General features: G+C 43.0%; 1 protein-coding gene across 2 annotated transcripts in view; it reads left to right on the plus strand.

The window, feature by feature from the left end:
• Window positions 1-4: 4 nt before the first annotated feature.
• The window catches only part of CASC4 (cancer susceptibility 4), an 89,113-nt gene continuing 64,495 nt past the window's right edge, over window positions 5-24,622 (plus strand). The window contains exon 1 of one of the 2 annotated variants that reach the window (XM_027552735.1): window positions 5-493. In XM_027552735.1, coding sequence (XP_027408536.1) covers window positions 167-493 — 327 coding nt within the window. In that variant the 5' untranslated portion in view covers window positions 5-166. The remainder of the gene's footprint in view (window positions 494-24,622) is intronic. The other variant, XM_027552734.1, reaches the window with a different exon arrangement.

Below are 24,622 nucleotides of genomic sequence, written 5' to 3' on the forward strand. Positions count from 1 at the left end.
CTGGCGGCCCCGCCCCCTTCTCCGGCTCGCGGGCGGGCGCGTCGGCCGGCCTCCCGCGTCCGCCGGCCCTGGGGCCGCGTCCCCCGGGCGACTCCTCAGCTGCGGCCTGAGCTTCTGCCCGCAGGTGTCGGCGCCGAGGCTCCCGGGCGCGGCCTGCTTCGGCCCCATGGTGGGCTTTGGGGCGAACCGGCGGGCCGGCCGCCTGCCCTCCCTGGTTCTGGCGGTCCTGCTGGTGGTGATCGCGGTGCTCGCCTTCAATTACTGGAGCATCTCCTCACGCCACGTCCTGCTGCAGGAGGAGGTGGCGGAGCTGCAGGGCCAGGTCCAGCGCACCGAGGTGGCCCGCGGGCGCCTGGAGAAGCGCAATTCGGACCTCCTGCTCTTGGTGGACTCGCACAAGAAACAGATTGACCAGAAGGAGGCCGATTACGGCCGCCTTAGCAGCCGGCTGCAGGCCCGGGAGGGCCTGGGGAAGAGATGCGAAGATGACAAGGTAAGCACGAAGCCGCCTCCGCCAGCCCCCATAGTTTCCTTCAGCTCCGTGGCGGGGGTGTTTGCGCGGCCGTGGCTGCCTCTGCCTTCCAGAGTCGCAGCCTTGGAGGCTCCCTTTGCCGCTAACAACCCTGTTTCTGTCAGACTTTAACTGGTTCGCCACGGCCACGTTTTCTGGTCCCTGCCAGACGAAACTGTAAGTGTTTGGTTCTCAAGGGTGGCCTCTCCGTGGATGCCGCCTTTTCCCCAAGCCGGGCTGCTGAGCTGGCAGTCGTGATGATCTGGCCGGTCTATGTGGCCGGCCGCCTTACGTCTACGGATACACAGGGCTGGAGACTGCCGGATTTGGTGTGAGCATTGTTGCCCTATCCTTTATTCCATGCTCACTGATCGTTATTAATTTCTTTATTTAAACAATGTGGCCTCCTCTAACCCATCTACTTACGGCGATCACTATATATTTTTTAAGCAGTCTAACTTCTCTTAAATCTCTATAGGGCTATGTATTAAGCAGTTAAAGAATCCGAATTACTGCCTTTTTTTGTGATCAAAATATTTTTATAGGTGGGCCGTGGAGCCATATATGAACCACACTTGTGACTTGGACATAGGTAATCCAAAATTATGTACTCAGTTTGAATTGTTAGTGAAATTAACCCAAAAGATAGACTCTAAAAATAACATTCTAAGCAACAGAATCTCATGTCATTGTCCTAATTGATCTTGAAAGGAAATAAAAGTACAATTTTGTATGCTTAACTTTTAGGGTTAGTTGTTGGAAAGCCATACTAAGTTTAAATTGTGAAAGTTTAAAGCTAGACTGTAACTAGACTGGTGCTGAGTAGTCTTTGTTCTCACCAGTATACTGGGAACTATATTATTAATTTATACCTATGCAGTTTTTGTTGATATACCAGACCTATGGAAATTTCTGGATGGGATAAGCATAATAGATACCTTTCTTTTGGACCCTCTTTTGGTAATCTTCACAGTGTTTTTGTGTGTCAGTGTGTGTTCCCATTATAAGTTTTTATTTTGTATGTCAATTATTTATAGATAATCATTATAAATTAAAATCTCCTGAGCTCCCAATTTCCTTATTGTCACCAGCCACTACTTTGTTTCTTATTTCATGAGGATTGAGGCCCACAAAAGCACTTGAGGTGAGTGCTTCTCAGTAGCCTACCCTTCACCACAGCATAGCTTCTGAGAGGAGCAACAGATCAGCAAACTTACACTACATACTCAACTCTATAGACTGAAAAGTTCTCTGGGGTGGAATAAACAGATATCCATGAAATTTTGGAGTGTTAAAAGGAGATTGTCAGACTTGAATGGTGAGGCATTACTATTCAAGTTCTCTACCATCTGGAAAGAAAGATAAGTCTTTTCTAGTGATTTATACTCTGGATTCCATTTCTTACGTCTACTGGACTGTGATTATCAGTTTCTTTCCGTAGGTTTTCGCTTTTACTTTCAACCACATGTAGGTGTTCGCTGTTCTAAAATTTTTGGTATTCTTCCATATACTCCATTCTCCCAGTCAACCAATGTCTTTGTTTTTACTTTCACTGCTAAACTCTAGTTATTGGTGGTCTGTAAATGTTTCATGCATTTCTTTTTTCATCCCCATTCTAATTTTTTTTCATTCTGTATACCATCCTTCTTTCCTCCTCTTTTCTGAAGCTATTGTCTTGAAGGTCACAAATGGCAGTCTTCCTGGTCAAATCAAAAAGCATTTTTATTCTTATTCTGTTCAATTTCTCAATAATTGATGGTCTCTAACATTTTGGGAACTGTATCCTTTCTCACTTCTTTATCATTGAATTCTCTGGATTTGCTTCCTACCTTCTTCAGCATACTTATTTTTCGCTGATTCCCCCCCCCCAAATGTCTAATAATAATAAACTATATTCTTGAGTCTTTGCTTTCCTCTTACAGCAGTATTTCTCAAGGTGGTGTTAAACAGAATACTGTCTTAGAAATTGCTCATAGATGGTCAGGACAAAAAAGGAAAACCTTCTTTTTTGGAGGAAAATGTTAAACAGTGTAAGTAGTATATCCTCCTCTTCAAATATATAATCTTGCTAGCATATAAAGGCTCTGAGAGATGTGTTAGTAAAGAAGCCTGTTTAATTTTGTTTAACTTAGTCTCTATCAGTTAATTTGATCACAGATTACTATTTTCATGGCCTACTTGTTACCATGGTACAGAAGAATGTAGGAAAGCACACTAGTTTGGAAAATGTTGCCATAGGTATCTAGATGAGCTGAAGATGAAATTTGTCTTTTAGAGGTGTTTCCTTTATTCCTGCTACTCCCTCAAGAGCTGAGAAGAGAGATTTATCATGTGTAAATGATCTAAAATCCTTCTGGATGGTGATAATGTTGGAGAAACAAATAAATTGAGAATTAAAAGTGTCTTCCTTTTAAAACTAGACCTGTTTTGATGTTTATTCATGTTAGTGCAGTCTCTTTAAGGGCACTCTGCCTTTCAGGACTTTTGCCCATAGTGCACACTGGTGCTGACCCTGCAGCAGTCATTTGTACCCCTTGGTTTGGTATACATCCTTCCTGATGACTCAGGGCTGTGTCCTGATTGGTCTGAACTGATTCCGGTAATTTCATTATTCCCAGTGCTTAGTTTAGGAAGGGGCTGGCTAGTGAATTGTGAGGGGAAGCTTCCTTGCTCCTTAAAAGAGTAGTACTTGCACCTCAGTGATATTCTTCCCCCAAATCAAAAATCTCCAGTCTAATCATAAAAAAGCATCGGACGAGCTCACATTCAGGGACATTCTACAAAGTACCTGAGCAGTACTCTTCAGAGGGTCACACTTGAAGAAGCGGTCGGTCTCTTTTGCCAGCTGTCATTGCTTCACTACGTGATACCTGAAATCAGGGTAACCAGAGTGCCAGAAAAGTTAGCTAAGAAATGGCTGAGGCACTGAAGTTGGTAGAATGGAGTGTTACAATAGTTTATTGGACTTGTTATGTGAAATAAAGAAACATTCCTGGGGCTTCCCTGCTTCCCTGGTGCCTCAGTGGTAGACAGTCTGCCTGCCAATGCAGGAGACAGGGGTTCTGTCTCCTGGGAAGACATGACCTGGGAACATCCCACATGCTTCGGAGAAACTCAGCCCGTGCAACCACAACCACTGAGCCTGTCTTCTGGAGCCCAGGAGGGGCGACTACCGAGACCACGTGCTGCAGCTGCTGAGACCTCTAGGTGCGCCCAGAGCCTGCGCTCCGCAGCGGGAGAAGCCGGCACAGTGCGAGGCCCGAGCACTGCAACGGGAAGGTGGCCCCGCCACTGGGGAAAAGCCAGAGCAGCACTGAAGACCCAGCACAGCCAAAAATAAATAGACAAAGTTTTAAAAATTCCTATTGTGTAAGCCAGTCACGTTGAGAGTTCCTTAGTTACAACCTATCTAAGGTATCCTGACTATTAAGATTCTCATTGTCACAGTCATGTCTGAGATGTAAGTTAAATCTTCTATGTCCCCAGGGCAATGTGGACAGTCACCCCACTCCAGAACTCTTGCCTGGAAAATCGCCTGGAAAATCCCATGGACGGAGGAGCCTGGTAGGCTGCAGTCCATGGGGTCACTAAGAGTTGCACACGACTGAGCGACTTCACTTTCACTTTTCATTTTCATGCATTGGAGAAGGAAATGGCAACCCACTCCGGTGTTCTTGCCTTGAGAATCCCAGGGACGGGGGAGCCTGCTGGGCTGCCGTCTATGGGGTCACACACAGTCGGACATGACTGAAGTGACTTAGCAGCAGCAGCAAGGACTTTGTCTTAAGATCAATAGTGGTGTTTGGATGCCTGACTCAGTCGGTACTTGCTTCACAGTCTTTTGGAGATCAGGATCCCTAGGTGTCATCACCTCCCTATATACATTTGCCCACTCTATGGATGTTCCCAGCCAAAACTCCCTTTGCCCTGATGAAATAGCTGCCTTAGGTATGATGTGTGTGAAGGGAATTTTGGTAAGGCAGCCTTTTTTCAAGTTCAGTTCAGTTCAGTTGCTCAGTCGTGTTTGACTCCCTGCGACCCCATGCACTGCAGCACACCAGGCCTCCCTGTCCATCACCAACTCCTGGAGCCTACTCAAACTCATGTCCATTGAGTCAGTGATGCCATCCAACCATCTTACCCTCTGTCGTCCCCTTCTCCTCCTGCCTTCAATCTTTCCTAGCATCAAGGTCTTTTCCAAATGAGTTGGTTCTTCAAATCAGGTGTTGGGATGGGACCGGATGCCATGATCTTCATTTTCTGAATGTTGAGCTTTAAGCCAACTTCTTCACTCTCCTCTTTCACTTTCATCAAGAAGCTCTTTAGTTCTTCTTTGCTTTCTGCCATAAGGGTGGTGTCATCTGCGTATCTGAGGTTATTGATTGTTCAAGTTACCCTTTTTTTTAAAAAAAGTTATTTTAGAACATTTAAGATCTATGGGATTATTGCAAAGATAGTACAGACAGTTTCTTCATATGCCACACCTAGTTTTTCCTGTTATTAAATGGCACATTTGTCATAATTAATCAACCCCTACTGATGCATTAAAAAATCATGGCATCGGGTCCCATCACTTCATGGCAAATAGATGGAGAAACAATGGAAACAGTGACAGATTTTATTTTCTTGGGCTCCAAAATCACTGCAGACAGAGACTGCAGCCATGAAATTAAAAGACGCTTATTCCTTGGAAGAAAAGCTATGAGAAACCTAAACAGCATATTAAAAAGCAGAGGCATCACTTTGCTGACAAAGGTCCATCTAGTCAAAGCTATGGTTTTTCCAGTAGTCATGTATGGATGTGAGAGTTGGACCATAAAGAAGGCTGACCGCCGAAGAATTGATGCTTTTGAACTGTGGTGCTAAAGAAGACTCTTGAGAGTCCCTTGGACTGCAAGGAGATCCAACCAGTCCATTCTGAAGGAGATCAGTCCTGAATATTTATTTGAGGGACTGATGCTGAGGCTGAAGCTCTAAATCTTTGACCACCTGATTTGAAGAGCTGACTCACTGCAGAAGACCCTGGTGCTGGGAAGTACTGAAGGCAGGAGGAGAAGGGGACGACAGAGGATGAGATGGTTGGATGGCATTGCCTATTCAATGGACATGAGTTTGAGTAAACTCTAGGAGATGGTGAAGGACAGGGGAGCCTGGTGTGCTGCAGTCCATGGGGCGGCAAAGAGTTGGACACAACCGAGTGACTGAGCAACCACAATTGATGCATTAGTAATAACTGAAGTCCATAGTTTGTATTTTCTCAGTTTTTCCCTAATGCCCTTTTTCTGTTCCAGGATCCCCTCTAAGATTCCACATTACATTTAGTTGTCATGTCTCTATAGGCTTCTTGTAGTCGTGATAGTTTTTCAGACTTCGTTTTTTATGATCTCGACAGTTTTTGCTTTTTTCCATGATTTTCATTACTTTTGGCTGTGCTGGGTCTTCGTTGTTGCATGAGCTTTTCTCCAGTCGCAGCGAATGGGGGCTTCTCTCTAACTGCAGCGCTCAGACTTCTCGTTGCAGTGGCTTCTCTTATTGTGGAGCCTGGGCTCCAGGGTGTGTGGGCTCAGCAGGTGTGGCTCCCAGGCTCTAGAGCTCAGGCTTAGTTGCTCCGTGGCATGTGGGATCTTCCCGGATCAGGGATCAGACCTATGTCTCCTGCATGGGCAGGCGGCTTCTTTACCACTGAGCCACTAGGGAAGCCCTGATCTTGGCAGTTTTGAGGATTACTGGTCAGGGTTTTGTAGAATGCCACTCTGTTGGCATTTGTTTGATGCGTTTCTCAGGATTAGACTCAGGTTATGGTTTGTGGGAGGAAGGCTGCCGAGGAAAGCGCCTTTCTCATCATATCAGGGCGTCTCTCAAAGTGACTTCCCGCTCAGTGCTGACCTTGATCGCCTGGCTTGAGGTAGTGTTTGTCAGGTCTCTTCACTGTAAAGTTACCGTAAAGGAAAAGAATGCATTTTTTTCTTCCTTTTCTGTGCTGTACTCTTTTGAAAGGAGGTTGCTATGTACAGCCAATGCTTAATGACTTGGGAGTTGTGTTCTGTCTCTTTAAGGGCAGAGTGTCTATGTAAATTACTTGCAGTTTTTCTGCATGGACCTTAGTCTTTTCTCCCTTATTTATCATTCAGTTATTTATTTATATCATATGAACTCATGGATATTTATTTTATACGTTAATTTATAATCCACTGCCACTCTTTTTATGTTGCTGCTCAGATTGTTTCAGCTTTGGCCGTTGGGAGCTGTTTCATTTACCTCGGGGCATAATACCCCATCATTGTCACAGACCCCTTCCTTAGCTTCTGTCACTACAAGATGCTCTGACTTTACTGTGTACTTCCTGCCCCAGGCCTAGAATCCTTCTCCACAGAGCCGTAGGTCCTTTTATTGGAAAATGGTGTTGGAGACCAAAGTCTAGGTGAGAGGTATACTCATTGCTACGTCAGACTAACTTTGGAAATCTTGAAATCCCTGCTCTACAGGTATCAGGAGGCTGACGTTGGATATCTTCCAATTTATCATTCTGTCCTCCCATTTTCAGTTTGTTACCGGGGCTGTTAGAACACAGAAATTCTTTTTTTTTTCCTACACTTCGAACTTTTCATTTTGTATCGAGGTATAGCCGATTAGCAGTGTTGTGACAGTTTCAGGTGAGCCGTGAAGGGACTCAGCCCTACGTACGTGTGTATCCATTCTTCCTCAAACCTCTCCTGTCCAGGCTGCCACAGAACACTGAGCAGAGTTTCCTGTACTCTACAGCAGGTCCTTGTTGGTTATCCGTTTCAAATATGGCAGTGTGTACATGTCCTTCCCAAACTCCCTCACTGTCCCTTCCCTCCAGCAAGCATAAGAACACAGAAATTCTTTAAGGGAGCCTGAAATTGTCTTTGGAAGTGAGAAACAGGCTCCACTTCTCTGGGATTCCCCCCACATTTACCTTGGTTTTTTTTTTTTTTTTTTTTAAACCTTCCTCCCTAACGGGTTTCAGTCTAGAGGGGTGTGTTAGTTGTCTACAGCTGCCGTACAAAATCCCACACACTGGCTGGGTAAAAACAGCAGAAATTCGTGTCCCGATGGTCCTGGAGTCTAGAAGTCCAAGGCTGACGTACCGGCAGGCTATTTCTTTGGAGCCTCTCTCCTTGGCTGGCGGAGGGCCACCTTCTTGCTGCCTTGTCGTCACATGCTTTCCTTCTGTGTTCCTGCCTCTCTGGGTTCTTTCTCTTATAAGGGCACCAGTAGTGTTGGGTTAGGGTGCCACCCCAATGGCCTCATTTTAACTTACTTACCTCTTTAAAGACCTTGGTTCCAAATGGGTCACATTCTGAGGTACTGGGTGTTGAGACTTCAGTGTGTGGGTTTGTGGGAACACAGTTCAGCCCATGCCAAGAGGGAATCTGACACACACGCTGCCTTTTCTTTCCCCTTTCTGTGAGAAAGACCCTTTCCCCCATTTCCTGGGTGGGGTTATTTCTCCTATCCTAACTTGAATTCTTCCTGCCTGTACCTTGTACCAGTTATGGTGGGCCAAGGCAAGCGCTTGATAAATCAGAGCTGTTTGAATATAGAAAAAGCCCTTCCCAAAACCGTTGTTTTGTTACAAATGGATTAAAAAAAAGAATCAGTTTTGAGGTTTGAAGCCGAAAATGACTGCCCTCTTTTCCCTTTACCATCCTCCTTGAGGCGGTACGTACGTCTGCTTGAACAGAGAAAAGGTCATGTACCAGAAAGGAGGGTGGGAAACATCCTGCTTTTTTCCCCCAAAATAACCTCATTGTGTGTGTATGTACACAGCGCTCATACACATACCAAATGCATATATGTAAAACCGTGGCACGGAATAAGGGTTCACTACCATGATCTCAGAGCTTCCCTGCTGGCTCAGTTGGTAAAGAATCCGCCTGCAATGCTGAGACCCTGGTTCGATTCCTGGGTGGAGAAGATCCCCTGGAGAAGGGAAAGGCTGCCCACGCCAGTATTCTGGCCTGGAGAATTCTACGGACTGTATAGTCCCTGGGGTTGAAAGAGTCGGACACGGCTGAGCGACTTGCACTCACCGTGATCTCAAGTCCTGGCTCTGCCATTTAATGTGTGTGGAACCTTGGGCAAGCCTTCGTTCCACATCTGTAAAATGAGGACAGTAATGGTCACCTCTCTCATTCTTGTGAAGTTTCAATGGATAAAGTCATTTATATGCTTTGAACATACCATATTGTTAAAAAAAAAACGTTTAGTGTTACGTTAGCTATTATTCCACAACTGCTTCCTTATTTCTGACCGGCCTTCTTTCCAGGATGGGATTCCGTCCGTGTTCCTGCTTAAGGCCCGGTCCCAGCTCCAGCCGGCCTGCCTTGCCCTTTGCCCCGCTGTCTGACTCCACCCTTGCCACCTTTCCTGGTCCTTTTCTGAACAGGCCTAGTTGACTCCTCTCATGCCTGTCTCAGCTGACTCGCCAACACCTGCCTTTTTTTTGGTGTTTAGTCACAAAGGGTCCGACTCTTTGTGACCCCATGGACTGTGGTCCACCAGGCTCCTCCATCCATAGGATTTCCCAGACAAGAATACTGGAGTGGGTTGCCATTTCCTCCTCCACTGATGCCTGCCTCTGGAATTTGAAGAGCAGCCTTGTGCAGTTTTTCTAACACTCTACACATGAATATTCCTGCCTTTGCCTTCCCCATCATAACCTGGCCAAATTCTAGCTGTCATTTAATTGCTACCTCAAATTATTCATAAACCATACAGAGCTAATGCCTCCTTTCCAGACTGTATCCCTTTCCTGCCTTCCTGGTCCCTGTAACGCTCATGCAGCCATTATTGAGACTGGGGTTAGACATTTTGGTATCATCTTTGATTCCTTGAGCATCTCAGACTCAGTGATTCAACATGCAGAGGAGATACTTGGTCAAATTGAATTTTTAAAAAAAATCACCCTGGTTGCAGAATAGAGAACTGATTGGAAAGGAAGCAGGAGCTCCCTCACCAGCCTCCTTGCTCCGAGCTCTGTTTTTTCAGTGCGTCCTGCCCTCTTGAGCAAACCAGCTCTGCCTCCTGCCTGACTTCTGGGGTAGTGGTGTCCCTCCCTGTGGCAAATCAGACCTCTGCTGTCCAGCCTTCACGGCCTCCATGGAGGCCTCTGTCGACTTTGTCCCGCTGTCTCCTGACCTGGACTGTTGCAGATGTGCTGCTTTGCTCACCTTTCTATGTCAGTCCCTGCTTCTGCACTTCTGCTCCTGTTTCCAAACTCTTAGCCTCTTGCCTCTTTTCTGTTACACCAGCCTTTCGGTACGTCGACCATGAAGCCCTCTGACTTCTGACCTGGCGCGTGCTTTTTTTATACACAGTTAACATTTATTGTTTGAAGCACTCTAAATTATAATTTTGTTTTTCATTTTTCACTGATAGCTTCCTAAATGTTAACTTTGTCTTCTCAACAAAATTTTTAAGTTACTTGAGGAAGGACCATATTTAAAATTTTTTTCCAGTGAGTTCTTGATAGTCATTAGTGCTGATACAAAGTGTTACGGGTTATAGGATTAGAGTGGACTCTAATCCAGTTTCTTATGTCCTTATAAGAAGAGGAAATTTGGATACATAGAGAGACACAGGGAAGAAGGCCCCATGTAGATGGAGGCCTTGACTAGAGTGATGCATTTATAAGCCAAGGAATGCCGAGGATTGTCAGCAGCCACGAGAAGCTAAGAAAAGGGCAAAGAAGAATCCTCCTTTAGGGCCTTCAAATAGAGAACACGGTCCTATAGACAACTCAGTTTTGGACTTCTAGACTGCAGAACTGCGAGAATATTTTTGGTTGTTTCAGTCATTGGGCCTGTGGTTTATTTTGTTGGTGTTTAGTTGCTAAGGCGTGTCCAACTCTTTTTCGACCCCAGGACTATGGACTATAGGACTGTAGTCCCCCAGGCTCCTCTGACCTTTGGTTTTCCCAGGCAAGAATACTGGTACTTTGCTATAATGGCTCTAGGAAACTGATATTGGATTCACTAAAAACTCTGGCAGACTTTTGAAGGTTATTTTATTTTTTTTTGTAGAAACTGACAAGCTGATACCGAAATGTGTGGAAATACAAATAACCTAGAATAGCCAAAACAATTTTTCAAAGAACAAAGTAGGAGAGTTTATACTCCCTGATTTCAAGGCTTGTATATAGTAATGTAATACTATATAGATACAGTAATCAAGACTGTGGAGTTATTGAAAAGAATGGGCATATAAATCACTGGGATGGAGCAGAGTCACAAATGGACCCACAGATATATGGTCGATTAATTTTTGGCAAAAGTGCCAAGGCAGTTTAATGAGGAAAGGGAAGTCTTCTCAACAAAAGATATTAAAGCAACTGGATATCTTTATGGTGGTGGGGTGGGTGGTGGTGTTATATAACTTGTGCTACTTCAGAACATAAACAAATAAAATTAACTTGGCTCATGGACCTAAACGTAAAAGGTAAAGCTATAAATTTTTTAGACGACAACACAGGAGAAAATATTTGTGACTTTGGATTTGTGTGGGTTTTTGAGGACATAAAAAGCATGAACCATAAAGAGAAAAATAGATAAATTTGACTATCGAAATTAAAAGCTTTGTTCTTCAAAAGGCACTATTTTTTTTAAAAAATGAAAGAAAAAGCAAGTCATGGGTTGGAAGACATATTTAGAAGAGATGTATCAGATAGAGAATTGTATCAGTGCAGCCCCCTGTACCAGGACCCAGCCCACCTACCAACAGGCCAGCACCAGTCCCGGAGCCCCAGCCCTGCCGAGCATCAGGCCACCACCAGCCCTAAGACCCCCAGGGCCCTACAGTCAGAGCCCCGGGAACCCTGCTCAGCCTACCAGCAGGTTATCACTAGCCCCAGGGACCTCTTGGGCCCCAGACTTACCTCCCAGCAGGCCAGCACCACCTTCAGCCCCTTAGCTAGCTACCCCGGTGTCCAGCCCCACCCAGTAGCGGGCCAGCACCAGCCCTCGGGTCCCGGGGCCCTCAGCCTCACCAACCAGGGGCCAGCAGCCTCCACACAAGGAACAGCCTGGCAACCGATGGAACTGGGGCCAGCCGCACCTGTCAGACGGCCCCCAGTAGACCACCACCACGACCCACATGGCCCGGACAGGGGGTCCCCTCGAGCACATGGCTCTGATGACCAGAGGGCAGTGTCCTGCTGGGATGCAGAGGACATCTCCAGAAGCCCACTTTTCCAAGGTTGGGAAATGAAACCAACCTACCAGATACTTAGAAATAAAAACAGTAAATTAGGCAAAATGAGGCAACAGACGAGTATCTTCCAAATGAAGGAGCAAGATAAAACCCGAAAAGAGCTCAGTGAAGTGGAGATGGGCAACCTGCCCAGTACAGGGTTCAAGGTAACGAGCATAAAGACATTCAGAGAACTCGGGAGAAGATTGAACGAGCATAGTGAGAAGCTAGAAGTTCTTAACAAAGAGTGAGAAAATATAAAAAAAGAACCAGATGAAGAATACAATAACTGAAATGAAAAACACACTAGAAGGAATCAGCAGTAGATTCGATGATACAGAGGAACGGATCTGTGAGCGGAAGGCAGAGTAGTGGGAATCACTGAAGTTGAACAGAAAAAGGGAAACACTTTAGAGAAATTTAAAGCATCATGAGAAACTAAAATTACTGCCTGCCTTGCCTGTGCCAAGAGGAGCACAAACTTCAGTCAAACGGAACGTTAATTCTCTTTCAAGGAAGCCAAAATGCGGAAACCTGTGGTCTTCATTCACAAACATCGTTCCTTGCGTAATGAAGTTACAGTTCAAGTATTTCCTGTTGTATTAGAGGACATATACCGCATCACCACATATTATGAATTGTTTCTTTCCTCTCTGGGGTGGGTGGAAGGAATCTCCTTGAATGTTCTTTTAGGTTTTTCTCTGTTTAAATTGTAACCAACATTCTTCAAGAATCAGTTTTATGATCTTCATGGAACCTCCTGAGATTACTCTGACCCTTATCGTGTGAGCAAGAAGCAGCAGAGAAATAAGGAAATAAGAAAGGAAGATGAAAGAAATGCGGGGACATGTGTCTAAGATCTTTGTAGTACAAAGTACATTGTGTGATCAATATATTTTTGTCAATTAAAATGTTCCGGTTTTACTGTAAGATCAGAGACTTCCCCGTTGTTAGGACTCCACGCTTCCGCTGAAGGGAACACAGATTCCATCCCTGGATGGGGAGCTAAGACCCCACAAGCCACTTGGCACGGCAAAAGAAAAAAAAAACTCTTCAAGGTTAACTCTTCCAGTACAGGAAATAAAGGAACTAACATTATTAAATGTCAGTCTGTAGTAGACAGGCTTTTATGTATTTCCATTAATTCTTCTCATTTTATGGTTGAAGAAACAGGGTTAGGTGAGAAAATGGCAGAATCCTAAACTCAGATCTGCTTGATTCCATAAATCCTTTCCACTAAACTGCATTGCCACACATTGTGTACCTATATATAGTTTTAAAAGATATAAAATTATATATAGAGAGCAAAATTATGTATGATTATATAAGAACAGTTATCTTGCCAACAAATCAAATAACTTTTGAGTAGTCACTGTGTGTATTAGTTTCTTAGGGCTACTGTAACAAAGAACCACAAACTGGATAGCTTAAAAACAACTTGATTGTCTTGCGGTTTTGGAGAGTAGACGTCCAGAATTAAGGTTTTGGCAAGACTGTGCTTCCACTGGAGCCTCTAGGGGAAGATTCTTCTAGCTTCTGATAACCTCAACTGTTCTTTGGCTTAAGGCAGCGTAACTTCAGTCTCTGTCACCGTCATGCATGGTTGTCTTCCCAACATGCCTGTGTATCTCCGTCTCTTCATGTGGAGTTCTCTTCCTAGCTCTGTTTTATTTTCTTACAAGGACTAGTAATTTCGAATTGATCGAGGATTGCACGTGTGTGCTCTGTGCTGAGCCACGTTGGTTGTTTGTGTTCGACTCTGAGACTCCATGGACTGTGGCCGCCAGGCTCCTCTGTCCATGGGATTCTCCAGGCAAGAGTACTGGAGTGGGCTGCCATGCCCTCCTCTGGGGATCTTCATGACCCAGGAAATGAACCCATGTTTCTTATGTCTGCCGCATTAGCAGGCAGATTCTTTATCATTAGCACCACCTGGGAAGCCCACGTTGGATTAAGGCCTACCCTGATTCAGTATGACTGCATCTTGATTACATCTGCAATGACACGATCTCCAAGTAAGGTCACAGTCACAGTATTGGGGGCGGCGGCTGTTAGGACTTCAACATAACCTTTTAGGGAATACAACTCAACCCATAATCAGTCTCTGTAAATCAATTTGGAGTGAACTGAATCTTCACCGTATTGATTATTGCAGTCCACGAACACGGAGTATCTCTGTGTTGTAGATCTTCTCTGTGTTCCTGCAGCACATTTGACACTTTTCACGGGTTCAAGACTCACATATTTTATTACATTTATTTCATGTATTTGATGCTATAAAAATGGAATTGTGCTTATTCCATTTTCCACTTCTTCTTTGCAGGTGTATAAATAGTGCTGTTAATTTTTGTATATTGATCGTTTCCCTGCTCTAGGACTTAGTTCTAGCACTAATGGCATCTCAGGAATTCTAAGGATTCTACAAAAAGCCATTAGAACTCAGTAGTAGTGGTTTTTCCAGTAGATTCTTTAAAATTATTTCGGGACAAGGTCATGTCATCTGCACATAAAAACAGTTTTCCCCCCTTTCCAGTTGGTTGCTTTTTATTTTTCTTCCCCATACTGTTCTGGCTAGGACCTCCAGTATAATGTTAAATAGAAGTAGTGAGATTGAATATCCTTGGAGAGAGAGTATTTAACAAAGTTGAACACGCATTCATGGTAAAAACTCTCAGCAAAGTAGCAATAGAAGGAAACTTCCTCATATTCATCAGAGGTCTCTATCAAAACCCCACAGCTAACATTGTATTTAATGGCAAGAGACTAAATGCTTTCTCCTACAATTGGAAACATGGAAGGACTTTAAATAGAGGAGTTACTTTAGCAGATTGAGCTTAAAACCTCTGGCTGCAGAATAGAGAAGTGATTAGAGAGGCGAAAAAGTAGATATAGGAAAAATAAATATAGGTTTTTATTTAAAAACTTTTTTTCAGTAGTACAGTTGGAGGATAATGGAGTCTTCAACTAAGCACATTGTGTAATTCTGTGCTTACCAGCCTCAGGAGGCATTTTTGTTAGTATTGATGGCTGGGGAGTGGTAATGGGTTTAGGTGTAGAGCCAGGAATGGTAGGAGCTCTGTATTGCAGAGCAGAGTCCCGACAATGAAGGGCTGCTGCTAAGTCGCTTCAGTTGTGTCCGACTCTGTGCGACCCCACAGACGGAAGCCCACGAGGCTCCCCCGTCCCTGGGATTCTCCAGGCAAGAACACTGGAGTGGGTTGCCATTTCCTTCTCCAATGCATGAAACTGAGAAGTGCAAGTGAAGTCACCCAGTCGAGCCCGACTCTCGTTGACCCCATGGACTGCAGCCTACCAGGCTCCTCCGTCCATGGGATTCTCCAGGCAAGAGTGCTGGAGTGGGGTGCCATCGCCTACTCCCAATGAAGGGCTGCTCTACTGCAAATGCTAGCGGCACCGTGATGGAGAAGCACTGGGCCGTTAAGACAGAGAAGCGGAGAGAAGTAGAATTAACAAGAGTTTGTAATGCGTTTGGTGTGTGACTGGGGAGGCAAAGATGAATCCCATGACACTGGTGATACTGATGGTGGCGCTGTGACCTGAGGTAGGAACTTGAGATTAGAAGTTAGTTTGAGAAGAGTGCAAGTTTAAGTCGAGTTTGAGGAATCTGAAATATTTAGTAGGTAGTTGAAAATGCCCTTTTGGAATTCAGTAGAAAGGACAACCTAGGAAAAGATTTTGGTTGTTGAAATCATAGGAATGGCCTAGGTTATAGAGTGAGATGAATGTGTAAGATGGAGCTTTGCAGCGTGGCAGGGCACAGCAGAGGAGAAGCAGGTTTGAATGACCGACAGCAGGAAGAGAGGAAAAGAAAAGGCTGCCTGGTGTGGTGGTGTGTCGGCCAAGGGGAAAGTTTGGAGGAAGAGTCATCAGTGTTAATTGCTGTAATTACCTACTTAGGATTACCTCTCCATAACTTGATTGTGGTCCAGATAGGGCTTATGTGTTTTGTTCATCTTTGTATTCCCACAGTTCCTGGCATGACGTTACTTAATTCTTGAGCAGAGTCCATGTTTCTTAATCCGTGTATGTTTTAAGTACCTGGTTTATGCCTGGTTAATGAATGTTGAGTGTATAACCATATCTGTACATTTATGCTGGATCTATTTTTTCATGTCTTCCAATTTTATATTGTGAATTTCTTGACTCTGAAAATAATCTAGTCTAAATTTTGTAAGCACCTAACATATTTGGTATTATGCCCTACGTGTGGACTCAGTAAATATTTGGTGATTGATTCAGCAATTTGCAGTGGCTCTTAAAGCATGTCTTTATATGTGCTGGGCTACCAGCGGTATATCCACATATCTGATTATACTACTTTTCTGGAAGACATAATTGAAATATTCTTATGTAAAGGCAGTCATTATCAACTCATTATCTTTTTGGCTTTATTGAATGTATCTCTTCCTTGAAACATGTAATAGTACATCTAGATTAGTATTTTGTTTAGTTAGAAACTCAAAAATATTTTCCTGGTTCAATAGCATTTATATGAAGAGAAGAAAACCTTAGAATTAGTTAATGGGAACATAATGAAAAAATTAATTTGTCTTATGTACTGCATATCATCAGGGACTTGTTTCATAAACTGAAAACTATTAATAACTTAAGTTCATAAAGGGTAGAACTAAATAAGTTCTTTTCCTGATACAGTGCTTTATGATTTATCAAAGTACACGGTATACATAAGTCACTTGTTTGGGAAAGTTGAGTGTTTACCATGTACTAGGTGCTAGGAATAGAAAGATAAGATTCAACGCTAATCCTCAAGGAACTTGATCTAATGGTGGAGACACACAGAGAAATGATCCACAATGTGTGATTAAATGCCACGTTAGAACTGTCTACAAAGGGATTTGAGAGTATAGAGGAACAATTGATTTAACTGCTTCAGGAGGTCAGGAAAGAAAGGACTCGCTAAAGATGAGTCCTCATGGATGAAGAGTAGCTCACCAACCAAACTTAGAAAGCAGTGAGCACAGTGAAGCCAGGAAGCTTGAAAGGGAGTTGTCCCTCCAAGGGCAGTTCAATAGGAGAGTGGAATGCCGGGTACATGCGGTGGGAAAGGAAGGGAATTTGTGGCTGCAGATAAAGCTGTTTAGGACCGGACTCTTCATTATTAATTTTTTTATTGTGGTAAAATTTACATAACATAAAATTTACTGTTTTAACCATGTTTAAGTTTACAATTTTTTGGTATTGAGTACATTCACAGTGTTGTATGACCATCACCACTATTTCCAGAACTTTTCACCATCCTAAGCAAAAATTCCTTACTCATTCAGCAATAACTGTCCACCTCTCCCAGACCCTGGTACCCTGTATTCTCGTCTTTTGTCTCCATGAATCTGTCTATTCTCGATTCTTCATGTGAGTGGAATAATACTGCATTTGTCCTTTGTGTATGGCTTATCTCACTGACATAATGCTTTCAAGGTTTATCTGCGTTGTAGCATATATCTGAACTTCATTCCTCTTTAGGACTTAATACATTCCGTTGTATGTGTATACTACATTCTCTTTATCCATTCTTCTGGCTTGAGTTGTTTCTACCTTTTAACTGCTGTGATTAATACTCCTTTGAACACTGGTATATAATTCTGTCTTTGAGTCTCTATTTTCTGTTCTTTTGGGTACATACCTAGAAGTGGAATTGCTGGCTCATATGGTAATCTTACGTTTACTTTTTTGAGGAAGCACCAAACTGTTTTCCACAGTGGCTGTACCATTTTAGACTCCTACCAGCAATGTACAGGGGTTCCAGTTTCCCTATATCCTTGTCAACACATGTTATTCAACGCCCTGTTTTGAAATGATAGCCCATCCTCATGGTATCCCATTTGTGGTTTTGATTTGCTTTTCTCTAAGAACTAATGAAGTTTAATCTGTTTTCATGTGTTTCTTGACCATTTTTATCTTCTTCCGAGAAATCTCTGTCCAAGTCCTTTGCTCATTTTTGAAGCGTTTTCTGTTGAGTTGTAGGAATTCTTTATGTAGTCTAGATAGTAAATCCTTGTCAGATAAATGACTTGAAAATATTTCCTCCCTCTGTGGGCTGTTTTCTCACTGTTGATAGTGTCCTGTGATGTACAAAAGTTTAATAAATAAAATTTAATTTATTAAATTAAACTTTAATAAAGTGTAATTTTATTTATTTATTTCTTTTGTTGCCTGTGCTTTTTGTGTCATATTTAAAAAACTGTTACCAAATCAAAGGTCATAAAGGTTTTCCCTTATGTTTTCTTCTAAGAGTTTTATAGTTTTAGCTCTTAAATTTAGGTTTTGATCTATTTGAGTTAATCTTCCTGTATTGTGCAGGGGAAGGGTCCACCTTCATTCTTTTGCTCTGTGAACGTTTTCTAGATCATTCATTAAAAAGGTTAACTATGACCAGTTGCAAAACTAATCTCTTGTTCTCTGCTGTTTATTATCCTCCACCTGAGAAGTAACTGTGGTATAGTGGAAAAAATACTGGATTGGAAATCAGAAGACCTAGGTTTTAGTTTTAACATTTGGTATGAGATCAGAGGAAAATCACTTTTAAAAAGTTTAGCTTTCCCTATAAAATGGGAAGTGCAGGCCCCGTCTGCCTTACAGTTTCATGATAAATATCAAACTAATCAGCCTTTCAGATCTATTATTCTCTATTCTTGCTGCTGTTATTTTAAGTTTTAAGAAAGATCCAGAGAAGAGCAGCTAAAATCAAGGGATGAAAGAGAGTTACTAGAGAATCAAGTAAAAAGACCTGGGGAAAACCTTGAAAGACTATATGACTAAAGAATATAAAGTAAACTTTCATACCAAGTTCTGCAAGGTAGTTTGTGCTTGTACATAATCTGCTTATAAATGACCCCTTCCTGTAGCGTGTGCTGCGCTGATGCTGTCCAGCATCTCTTACCTTAACTGCAGGGAAATAGGAAACTATTTTACAGCTTAGTGAGAAAAGTTTCGTAACGTTTTACTTCCTTAAATGGCGCCCCTCCCACAAACAAAGCACATTTTACTCCGCAAATATTGTTATGGTATCTGCCGTGCCTCCAGTTATTTATTATTTTAGATTTATTTGCCAGCAGGATGTGATGTCTGTAAAAGAATTTTTTACTTGTGATTTAAAAACCCCACATAATGTAAAATTTACATCTTAATCATTTTTAATCAAGTTTAATTAAATTTACATCATAATCATTTTAAATAGTAATGTTAGCTGGTGGCTCAGATGGTAAAGAATCCCCTGGCAATGCGTGAGACCTGGGTTCAATCCCTGGGTTGGGAAGATCCCCTGGAGAAGGGAATGGCTGCCCAGTATTCTTGCCTGGGGAATCCCATGAACAAAGACCTGGCAGGTTACAGTCCTGGGGGTTGCAAAGAGCTGGACACGACTGAGCGGCTTTCACTTTCAGTGTTAGCTGCGTGTTGTGCAACAGATCCCTAGAACTTTTTCATCTCGTAGACCTGAAATGCTATACCTACTCAACAACGTTCTCCACTTCCTTTCTTCCCAGCCCATAGAGGAAAATGAGTTGGTTTTTTTCAATATGAGAAAAACTTTAATGTAAAAGTTCCTGTAGTGGCATAAAATTAAACCACATTTAATTGCACGTAGAAAAAATTCCCTTCATTAACAGAACAAAATTCTGTTAAATTGGAACCTTAGAAAATTGAGGATGTACTCACTCTAGGTGCTAAGAACTGAAGTGAGCTTTCTAATACAGTTATTTCTGGAAAAATCCATGTCAGAGGACCAAGGACTAATTCTGTGATCAGTTTTTTTACTTGAAAATAATGAGTGTAGCTGAGATAACTTTCACAGAGAGTGAGCTCAAACCCTATTGGCCTCCTGCTAAGTAGAAGGATTACTGTTGAAAGTAAATTCTTCTGGTAGCCTATGCTGGAGACAGCCCAGATATATTCCCCTTAAATCCTCTCTTACCAGGTTTTTGCCCCTGCCCATAGCACCAGTGTCCTCTTCAAGGTACCAATGATTTCAGTGTTGTTTAATCCACTTGTTAATTCATAGTCATCACCTTACTTACCTATAAACAGCATTTGATAAGTTGGCCACTCCCTCCTCCTCTTCCTTGAATTAGGCTTTCAGGAAATCAAGCTTTTCTTCTGCATTTTATCCATTCCTTCTTTTCCATTTTTTTTATTCCTTTTTCTCCTCAAAGGAAATGCCCCAAGACTTAGTCCTGTGACATCTTCCTTATCTATACTCAGTCTCTTGGAGAGCTCCTATTGACATTTACTTAAATACTACCTATATACTATCTATTTAAAGAAGTCTGAGCACCGAAGAATTGAGGCTTTCGAACTGTGGTGCTGGAGAAGACTCTTGAGAGTCCCTTGAACTGCAAGGAGATCTAACCAGTCCATCCTAAAGGAAATCAGTCCTGAATATTCATTGGAAAGACTGATGCTGAAGCTCCAGTAGTTTGGCCCCCTGATACCATGAGCTGATTGATTGGAAAAGACCCTGATGCTGGGAGAGATTGCAGGCAGGAAGAGAAGGGGGTGACAGAGAATGAGGGTTGAATGACATCACCAAATGAGTCATGAGTTTGAGCAAACTCCAGGAGCTAGTGAGGGACAGGGAAGCCTGGCGTGCTGCAGTCCATGGGGTTACAAGGAGTTGAACACTGCTTAGCAACTAAACAACAAACTGTTCTCTTGAATTCTGGGCTTGATATCTCTAGATATCCCTTGATTTCATCTTGAACTCCCTACTCATTTTCTGTTGAGTGCAGCTGGGGTTTTGGACTTACCTGTCCAAAGCCAAAGCCCTGGTATTTCCCCAATCCCAGAACGTCTACTCATAGCCATTCCCAAAGAAGTTAGTGGTGACCCCTTCGTTTATCAGACCAGAAACTTGGGTGTTGTTCTTGACTCCTCCTTTCTCACCCCTACTTCCAGCTTATCAGCAAATTCTGTTGGCTTAGCTTCACAATCCATATATCCAGAACCCAGACAGTTCTCCTGACCCCCGTTACTACTATCTGCTGATATAAACAGACATAGGAAAGAGGAATCTAGTCATTATAGATGGTTAAAACTAACTTGACTATGTCAAAGAGACCATTTCTGATAACTGGATAGAGAAAGTGGTACCCACTTTGTGGAAGGCATTAAATCTTCAGTAGCAGAATTTTATACTCTACACACTAGGAATAATAGTATTCTGTTGTTGGATCTTGACTAGTGGAAAGACTTGATGGAAAACAAAGTTTTTCCAAAGATGTTTCTCGCTTCTGTTAGGAAATAAATAAAATTGGGAAGAGACAGATGATAGATTAGATATCTTCATTTATTTATGCAGTAATAATGCTGAGCTTATGTTCTAGTGCAGCTATATGAAAATGGTCCCTGTAGGTAGTTGGCATGAACATAGAATAAGTTAAGGGTCAGATCTGAGAGACAGGGCAGAAGAACTGGCAGACCTTGGTGATAATTTGTATTTATTTAATTGTGTTTGGCCATACCACACAGCTTATGGAATCTTAGTTCCCCATCAAGGGATCGAACATGGGCCCATGGCCGTGAAAACACTGAATCTTAACCAGGGGACCACCAGGGAATTCCCCGAACTTGGTGCTAGCTGTACCATATAGTTACAGGCACTAATGACTGGTGGACAGGATGAGAAGAGGTAAGAGGCAGGAGAGCCAAAGGACGAAGAAGCCCCTGAAAGTAATGGGAAAGTTGAGAAAGGGTGCTAACTTGTCGAGAAACTTCTGATTTTTTTTTTTTTACATTTCAAGTTTCAGAGATTAGTGAAATGTGCAAATGGAAATGCCTTTTGGGCTTGATGTTAAGAAGGAGACTTGCTCTCATACTTTCCAGTGTGGTCTGCCTTGCATTCCTTACCCACCTGTCATTCTCACCTACCCTTTCTTAGTCCTTCATCTGCACTCTCTTGTGCTCAGTCGTGTCCCACTCTTTGCGACACCATGGACTGCACCCGCCAGGCTCCTCTGTCCGTGGGATTCTCCAGGAAAGAACACTGGAGGGGGTTGCCACGCCCTCCTCCAGGGGATCTTCCTGATCCAAGGATCGAACTGAACTAGTGTCTCTTACGTCTCCTGCTTTCACAGGCGGGTTCTTTACCGCTGGTGCTCCCTGGGAAGCCCTTGGCACCCTCTGATGTGGCTTAAAATTGATATTCAGCATGCCCTTTGGGGGTCGACTGGAGGCATTGCCCCGTGTCTTTGTCATTTTAGGACCCTAGAGGATCGAGCAGCCACCATCTGAAACGTTGGTGGCTTTGGTAAAATGAGAGAGTGGTGAATTGTGCTCCCTGTAACTACTATGCCTGGAAGCGATTCCTGTCACTTTGCTCACATTTCATTACACGCTTGCAGGTTCAGTTGTGTCCGACTCTCTGTGACCCCGTGGACTTGTAGCCCGCCAGGCTCCTCTGTCCGTGGCATTCTCCAGTCAAGAATACTGGAGTGGGTTGACATCCACTGCTTCAGGGGATCTTCCGACCCAGGGATCACACCCGGATCTCTGCCTTGTGGCAGGTTCTTTACAGTCTGAGCCTCCAGGAAGGCCCTCATTGTCCCCCCTTAACCCAGTTTTGGAAGAATCGGGGAGGAGCAGTCCTACAAAGTACCTGGGATGAGAGTTAGAAATATTACCCTACATTAGTGAGACAAACAGCCTATTATTTCATTCTAACATGAACCTGACATAAGATTTCAAATCCTTGAAAGTTTATAAACTTCAAACATGTGTATTCTTGGGAGAATATATTAAAAAAAAAAAAGATTAGAACTGCCAAACTATCCTTGTTTTTCAGTTTCACCTAGAGTGCTGATCCTTTTTTCTTCCTTTCCAGAATCCTTGTTTATTCTTTCCTTTCCTCTCTATGCAGCTAAGATTCCATGGTCTATTGTTTTAGTGTCTTGCCATTTTTTTTTACATGTCTACTTCAAGTGCAGCTGGAGAAATTCTTACAACCAGACTGGTACTTATAGAAATTTATGATCCGCTACCTCAGGTGGGTTTTCAGCAGCGCCTTACAAATACGTATCTCTAGTCAACACACTCATTCCAACAACTTTCAAACTTCTGCCCTCCTCAGACCCTGCTGCTGCTGCTGTTGCTGCTAAGTCGCTTCAGTCGTGTCCGACTCTGTGTGACCCCAGAGACGGCAGCCCACCAGGCTCCCCCGTCCCTGGGATTCTCCAGGCAAGAACACTGGAGTGGGTTGCCATTTCCTTCTCCAGTGCATGAAAGTGAAAAGTGAAAGTGAAATCACTCAGTCGTGTCCGACTCTTAGCGACCCCATGGACTGCAGCCTACCAGGCTCCTCCATCCATGGGATTTTCTAGGCAAGAGTGCTGGAGTAGGGTGCCATTGCCTTCTCGGCCTCAGACCCTGAGTCTCTTTAAATTCCTCTTCTCCTTGACCTCAACAGATAATCTTGTTTCCTGCTTGACCAAGAATTGAACAGGAGCTACCACACTAACAAATCTGCAGGCATACCTACATCTCCACCCATATCTCTTTCCTCCTTGTTAGAATAAAAAAGGGTTCATTCTTCCTCCAAGACCAGCCTCTCCACCTGTTCTATGGATCCAGTCTCCTTTACATTTTTCAAAGACTCTTTTCTGTTACTAATCCGGTCTCCCTGTTACATTCAATCCTTTTATCTATACTTGTTCCTCAGCACTTAAAATATACTTGAGTCTTTCTTGCCCTCCCCAGTCACATTTCTTGAACAGAAAATTGCCTTTGCTCACATCTGCATTTTTCTCCTCCTGCTCCTAATATCTCGACGTCTTTGCCCAGCGCTGCGCTCTTGTCCCGCATGGCACAGACGCTCCTGTTTTCCTCTTCTCGGCTCTCAGTCTCCTTTGCTGGCTTCTCTCCTATTAAGTATTAAAGTTCATAGTTTTATATTTGAGATCCTCTTCTCTTATTCTGTCCTTTTCTGAAGTAATCATATCTGTGCAGAACACTTCAGTTATGCTGATGACTCCAAAATGTTTATCCTTTATCCAGACCTCTGTCCTGTTTCTTATATATTGCTGTATCTCTAGGCCTTCTACGGTGTTGTTCACTTATTAGGTGTTCAGTTAATGCTTTCCTTAAGGCTGCCTGACAGAATGAATGAATAAACAAAATTTAATGATTCTTTGTGACCAAAACCAAATCCTGCATATCCTCAGGCCTAGCACATAGTGGATGCTCAGTAAATGCTTTATAAATGACTTATCAAAAAAAGAATGAGTAAATAAAAACCTTTGTAATGATTCATTATAGCCAACCAAGACCAAAGACCTTATCTTATTCTCTTTAAAAATGTAACTTAGTATAGCTTAAACTAAAACTTGCTTCATGAGAGATTAATTCTTTAACAGATCAAGTATCAATAAAAGTTGCAGATGTGTTTGGAATGTTGACTGAATTATATGTGTGCAATGTATGAGGAATAAGAAATCAAAAGGTTATAGATACCTACTAACTATTGATCTAGTGTATATGTGGTGGTCACGAACACAGACTTTGGTTTGGGACTACTAGAAAGAGTACTCAGAACCTACTGTAGTTGTGTGACGCATCTGCGAAATGCAGAACCCACCTCAGAGGACTAACCACAATAATATTTGTATTATTGCATTTAGCTTAGCACAAGGCCTGGCACTGAATAAGTATTAAGTACTTATTATTAATAATTTTCCATTTTGATCCAGTTCATATAGGTGCCAGTCAAAGACATACTGTAGATGAGTAATTGCTGAATATGGTTATTTATCAGAATCACTTCAGCTTAAAAAAAAAAAAGATTCTGAGGCCCATCCCCAGGCTGCTGAGTCAGACTGGAGTTGGGGAGGGGAGAGAGCAGTAGGGGAGGGGAGTCACTGTATGTATTTC

The sequence above is a fragment of the Bos indicus x Bos taurus genome, chromosome 10 (genome assembly GCF_003369695.1).
Source record: "Bos indicus x Bos taurus breed Angus x Brahman F1 hybrid chromosome 10, Bos_hybrid_MaternalHap_v2.0, whole genome shotgun sequence".
In the NCBI taxonomy this organism is placed as follows: domain Eukaryota; kingdom Metazoa; phylum Chordata; class Mammalia; order Artiodactyla; family Bovidae; genus Bos; species Bos indicus x Bos taurus.